This window comes from Oncorhynchus gorbuscha, linkage group LG14 (genome assembly GCF_021184085.1).
Source record: "Oncorhynchus gorbuscha isolate QuinsamMale2020 ecotype Even-year linkage group LG14, OgorEven_v1.0, whole genome shotgun sequence".
Lineage (NCBI taxonomy): Eukaryota > Metazoa > Chordata > Actinopteri > Salmoniformes > Salmonidae > Oncorhynchus > Oncorhynchus gorbuscha.
Window position 1 is genome coordinate 18,415,234 of NC_060186.1, and position 6,209 is coordinate 18,421,442.

Here is a 6,209-nt window from a genome sequence, read left to right on the forward strand (position 1 = left end):
AACTACATGAACTAACGGACTTTTGAAGTTTAGCACTCAACTCCATATCTGGCCAATCATATTCTACGTTCTACTGACGTCACTTTCTCTGACCTCAGTTTGTCAGTGGTATTTTTTTCTTCGGGACACAGCGGTTTGCGGCGCCATATTGAAAGACACAAATTGTTTTCATAAACGCCTAAAATATCTAATTTGCCAAGATGCTGTACCTAGAGGATTACCTCGAGAGTGAGTATTTACGTTTATTTTACGTCTGGGTGGTATTATTTGTGTATTTACTATCGTAAATGTGCATCATTTTAGCCGAAGCGCACCCGGACTGTTAGCCTAGCCATGCTAACTCCTATAATCGCTTTTTCTTCTCGCTGGCAGTGATCGAGCAGCTACCCATGGATCTCCGCGACAGGTTTACGGAAATGAGAGAGATGGACCTGCAAGTTCAGAGTATGCACTGTTACAGCGTGACAGTCTACAAACACTTCACCGGCGAGCGTTTTTCAAGTTGAAAAACACATAATTCTCAGTTTCGCACTTTTTGGGCTCATGTAGATAAGAGTCGAACTCTTAACACTAATTAGTGGCCAAATCAAAATGTGTTAAATACAGTGTTTTTATTTGTATAGCTAACACAGCTAGCGGTAGCGAACTTTGCTAATATAACATTGCAACAACTTTCAATAACCTGAGAAAGTTAACGGGTTTGTATAATTATAGCTAGGGTTAGAAATTACAACATAAAAGCATGTTATATTTGTTTTCCATATAGAGGTCCAACTAACGTTTGCTGAATGTAAACAAAACCGGGGACATGGATTCGGAACGTACACATCACATGTAGTATCAACGTTATACATTTGGCTACTTATCAGTTTTTTCTTTTCTTCATGTGACTATAACTAGCTACATTTACACGGGCTGTTTGCTAACTAGAACATGCACCAATATTAATTTAGGGGGGTACTGAGACCATAGGCCTGATGGTATAATGCACATAAGTGTGTACTTCAGGCAGAGCAAAATTCAGTTGGGGTATAGTAATGGAAAAGGTTGGGAACCACTGGTGTATTAGTGGTGTTTCGGTTCACTGGTAGTTTTAATCACAAGCCTTCTGGTCCACAGACACCGCATGTAATATTAGCCCTCCTGGTCAGCATTGAAGTACAAATCGATATTAATTCTTCCACATGCATGCAGAGTATAAACCCATATCATTAGGTGTGCCTCAGACACACCTGTCCAGATAACTCACCCCTCCCATTTGCTGTAGATGCCATGGACCAGTTGGAGCAGAGGGTGAATGAGTTCTTTGTCAATGCAAAGAAGAACAAGCCAGAGTGGAGGGAAGAGCAGATGGGAGTCATCAAAAAGGTGCCAAATAAGTCTTATGTATATTTCCCTTTTAAAAAATACAGTTTGTTCTTTTAATCCCATAAATGTTTTACGATAAACTGTACTATAACACTTTTTGTAGTTTTCTTTGTCATTTGCATTTTAGTCATATAACAGACACTCTTATCCAGAGCTACTTAAAGTTAGTGCATTCATCTTAACATAGCTAGGTGGGACAACATATATCAACATTTCAGTACATTTTTCCTCAACGTAGCTATCAGCAACGTCGGAGCTAGTAAGAAGAGTAAAGCAATTGCCCGTGTTGGTTCACCAGAGGCAGCTGATTGTGTCAGCCTCTGACTGCTTTATCTCTGTTTCAGGATTATTATAAAGCATTGGAGGATGCAGATGAGAAAGTACAGCTGGCCAATCAGATTTATGATCTGGTGAGTTGGAATTTGAATGCCAAGATGGAGCTCTGTCTAACGATGTCTGGTTTGTCTAATGGGTCATGAGAAACCACTTCTATGAAAAGGTAGGGGCAAGGGGAGTTAGAGGAGAGTCTTTATCGCTGGTAGCCTTTTTCAGGATGATTTGTGGGTGCATGTCACCACTAAAATATAAAATGTTCTGTTCAGGACTGTGCGGTTTGTGCCACTAGGTGGCAGGCAAACAATGTGAATAATTTGGAAGTCACCAGAATGTCAGTCTTCAAGTGTTATTAATGTTTGTTTAGATATTGACATTTTTGTCATTGAATATTCACTATGAAATATATCAATATCAAATGTGTAAAATACTGGGGTGTTTGTTCAACATCTATATTGTGGGGTATGAACAGTATGGTATATAATGGGGTGTGTGTTGCAGGTGGACCGTCACCTGAGGAAGCTGGACCAGGAGCTTGCTAAGTTCAAGATGGAGCTGGAGGCTGACAATGCTGGCATCACTGAGATTCTGGAGAGACGTGAGTCACATCTGTCTATCAAAACACCACAGAAGCCCCATCCCTTTCATCTTATCCTGTTTTGACTTTGGGGCAGTATTTCGACATCTGGATGAGAAGTGTGCCCAAAGTAAACTGCCTTTTACTCAGGCCCAGAAGCTAGGATATGCATGTAATTGTTAGATTTGCATAGAAAACACTAACGTTTCTAAAACTGTTACAATAATGTCTGTGAGTATAACAGAACTGATATGGCAGATGAAATCCACCCAGGAAGTGGGATTTTTTTTGATGTGGGTAGTTTTCAATTGAATGCCCATAGAATATCTAAATGGGTAGGACCCAGATTGCAGTTCCTATGGCTTCCACTAGATGTCAACAGTCTTTAGACATTGTTTCAGGCTTGTTTTCTGAAAAATGAAGAAGAATGAGACTGTTTTGTCAGTGGACTGTAAAATCAAAGCAGAGCTGGTTTCCTCGCCCTTTGTTGTTTTTCCTTTCTATTGAAATATTTGGATTATTTAGACAATAGACAACCTGAGGATTAATTATAAACATCGTTTGACATGTTTCGACGAACTTTACCGGTACTATTAGGATGTATTCGTCTGCATGTTTTGACAGCCTTTTAACTCTCTTGGCCCTGGGATGTCATAAGGTGAATGCACCAATTTGTAAGTCGCTCTGGATAAGAGCGTCTGTTAAATGACTTAAATGTAAATGTCAGAATGTTGGGCTGACGGGCTGCTTTTTTTCTATTCTTGTTTCGGTTCCGATAGTGGGATGGTATCAATCTTTGATACAGCCCTGCCAGTATTTAAAAAAATGACCCTGTTAAGTCAACTGTTGTCTGTCAGTGTTGTCACAGAGCCACCTCTAACATTCTCTGTCCTCTGTCAGGATCCCTAGAGATGGACAGCCCCTCTCAGCCTGTCAATAACCACCACGTCCACTCACACACCACCGTGGAGAGTAAGTACAAGTCTTGGCTGTTTGGCAGACTTTCTTTTGAAGTTGTTGCATGTCGGAAGAAAAATGTATATTGACTAAAGAGCTTTGTTTGTATAGATTATTTGCTGCTTTCCTATGCGAGGTCATGAAGGTAGTAATTCACATTGTGTTTGTGTGTGACAGAGAGGAAGTACACCACGCAGCCGAGCCACCACACTACAGAGCATGTCCCAGAGAAGAAGTTCAAATCTGAAGCCCTGCTCTCCACACTCACGTCAGACGCCTCCAAGGAGAACACACCGGGCTGTCGCACCAACAGCACGACGTCAGCCTCTAACAACGTGTACAGTGTGAACTCATCCCAGCCCCTGGCCTCCTACAACCTCAGCTCTCTGCCTCCTGGGCCCGGGGCTGGGGCAGGGGCCATCACCATGGCTGCAGCGCAGGCTGTACAGGCCACCGCACAGGTATTAACACAAACATTCTCTTTCTCACACACACAGACATACACCCAACTCCATGGCCCTCTGATTTATTCAGATGTGTGCTGCAGTGATGGGGATCGGTATCAGTATCTTGACCCAGACTGTCTGTTCTGAGGATTATCTTATCTGATTAGGACAAATGTCCTTGAATGTGTAACTGACGTGTGTCCTATGACTGTAACTAACCCTGTTCATGGCTATTTGTGTCTCTCTCTCTTTACCTGCTTTTCCCATCTTCTTTCTCTGTTTGTGCCTTCTTTCCCCTCCCCTCCATGTCAGATGAAGGAGGGCAGGAGGACTAGCAGTCTAAAGGCCAGCTACGAGGCCATTAAGAACAATGACTTCCAGCTGGGGAGGGAGTTCTCCCTGACCTCCCGGGATACCACGGGGGCCTACTCCACCTCCGCCCTGGCCAACACCCTCACCCAGACCCTCACCTCCGCCGGCTCAGCCATCGCCTCCGACTCCCGCGGCGGACGCAAGACCAAGTACGACACAGCTTATATGCACACGCACAGCCCCCGTACGCTTGACAATCCCTAGCTGGTGGTCTTCTCCAGTGATATCACATCATTTCATGCTTTATTAAACCGTGGCAATCTACCCTGCATCACCCCACATCGGATGAACAGATGTCAAATCACGCGACATCATTTCAGTGTCCAGTCCCATGATGTCACGCCACATTATGCCAGCCATGCTTTCCAGCTCCACCCTTACAGCATGAATAAATAAATGAAGAGGAAACATGGAGATCTAGTCTAAACTGTTTCTTTCTTTTCTCCCCCTCCACAGGGGCAACACCAAGTCTTCCAACCACCAGTCGTCGTCCTCCTCGTCGTCTTCGTCCCTGTCGTCGTGCTCCTCTTCTTCAGCCCTGGCCCAGGAGCTGTCGCAGCAGGTCTCGGCCCTCCCAGAGTCTGAGACCAACAACCAGGTGGACTGGACCTACGACCCCAATGAGCCCCGCTACTGCATCTGCAACCAGGTACACACACATCCAGAGACACTCTCTCACACTGGACAGCACACAACTACAGCTGACAGGTTAGCTAAAATGGCTTCTCTCTTCTTAAAGGTGTCTTATGGAGAAATGGTGGGCTGTGATAATCAAGACGTAAGTACCCATTTCCATTTGGGAGTGCTTTTCTCATGTTCTACAACTGTTACCACATTACTTTCACATATGACTTTGTCAAATGAGAGATGAGGTATGAGCTAACCTGAGTGCCCTGTTTGTGCAGTGCCCCATCGAGTGGTTCCACTACGGCTGCGTGGGCCTAACAGAAGCCCCCAAGGGGAAGTGGTACTGCCCCCAGTGTACTACTGCCATGAAGAGGAGAGGCAGCAGGCACAAATAGACACCCCACCTCTACTACCCTGCTCCTCATCCAGGACCACCCCTATCCCATTCCATACCCTTACCCCGCAAAACCAACTGTCAATGCTATATCAACTAGTTCCTCCCAAACAAGTGTGTGTACCTGTTGTGGCCACACACACAGTATTCTTATTCACCTGCCTGTCTGTAACCTCTCAGGGGTCAAAACGGTGGGGTCAAAGGTTGTCATTGCAGGGTCAGTCTCCTGTGTGAAAATTTGGATGAGACACCTGACTGGAAAATCAAAACGAGCCAAGACTTCCTGAAACCACACACCCTGGTTGGGTGTCCATTGTCCCCCTCCTGAATGTTGAGCCTCGGTGCACCCCTTCTCTCCCCCATTCATCAGACATTCCTCGCCTTTCCCCTTGTGACAGGAAGGGCCCCCCCTTCCTGCTTCCAAGCACGGCTGCAACAAGAAGTGCTCATTACAGTAAAATTACACAGACTGTGAAATGTAGTCCATGGGTGTTTATTGGATTACAATACCCAACCCCTCTACAAGTTTTAATTTGAATTCTAAACGAATTGATGAAACGCAACTATGACTTTGAAAATATGGGGGTGATGATTGGGATGGTGGTCATTTCAGGTAAAGTATGGATGAATATGAGTGACCCTCCACCGTTGAGTCCTGTAAAGCTGAAGAGTTCGGAATGTACAGTGTAAGATCAGTCAACTGAAGCGTGTATGTCTGAGTGTAAATTTTTCTGTATGTGCGTGTGTATGTGTCTAGTCAGTCTGTACTGAGATGGTGTGTAAAAGTTTCCAGAGATGTAGAGAGAAAAATATCCAATAAAGTGATCAAGTTCTTTTGGTATTTCACGTGTTTCCTGGCTTCATCTGTCAACGGTGGCCTCTCTTCTTGATCAAACTGTTGCACTTCATAGCTCTAGGTATCCATTGTATTTGACTACACAATCAAAATGTAGATAGCTGTTGAATCACCAATGTTTTGATTCACAGTAGGCTTACAATATGGACTGATTGTTTTTATAGGTGTTGTACCGACACAAATGTTATACTGTTGCAAAATTTACCAATTAATTGTCGCTCCTGCCGAATACAAAATGCAAGCCCTTAACCAACAACGGAGATTTAATTTTTTTTAAAC

The 6,209-nt window shown here is 44.1% G+C and overlaps 1 protein-coding gene across 1 annotated transcript; it reads left to right on the top strand.

The window, feature by feature from the left end:
• The first annotated feature begins 70 nt into the window (after positions 1 to 70).
• LOC123994588 (inhibitor of growth protein 3-like) lies at positions 71 to 5,915 on the top strand. The gene is made up of 11 exons (XM_046297365.1): positions 71 to 228; positions 373 to 444; positions 1,268 to 1,368; positions 1,713 to 1,778; positions 2,203 to 2,299; positions 3,179 to 3,250; positions 3,413 to 3,696; positions 3,994 to 4,202; positions 4,510 to 4,702; positions 4,793 to 4,831; positions 4,959 to 5,915. The coding sequence occupies exons 1-11, from the start codon at positions 201 to 203 to the stop codon at positions 5,073 to 5,075; spliced, it is 1,278 nt and encodes a 425-aa protein (XP_046153321.1). The 5' UTR covers positions 71 to 200; the 3' UTR covers positions 5,076 to 5,915.
• Positions 5,916 to 6,209: the final 294 nt, after the last annotated feature.

Bases quoted from the DNA above. Each gene is read 5' to 3' on its own strand.
- LOC123994588 (XM_046297365.1), top strand. From the start codon at position 201: ATGCTGTACCTAGAGGATTACCTCGAGA. The intron at 445-1,267 runs GTATGCACTGTT...CATTTGCTGTAG, and splicing joins GATGGACCTGCAAGTTCAGA to ATGCCATGGACCAGTTGGAG. The intron at 2,300-3,178 runs GTGAGTCACATC...GTCCTCTGTCAG, and splicing joins CACTGAGATTCTGGAGAGAC to GATCCCTAGAGATGGACAGC.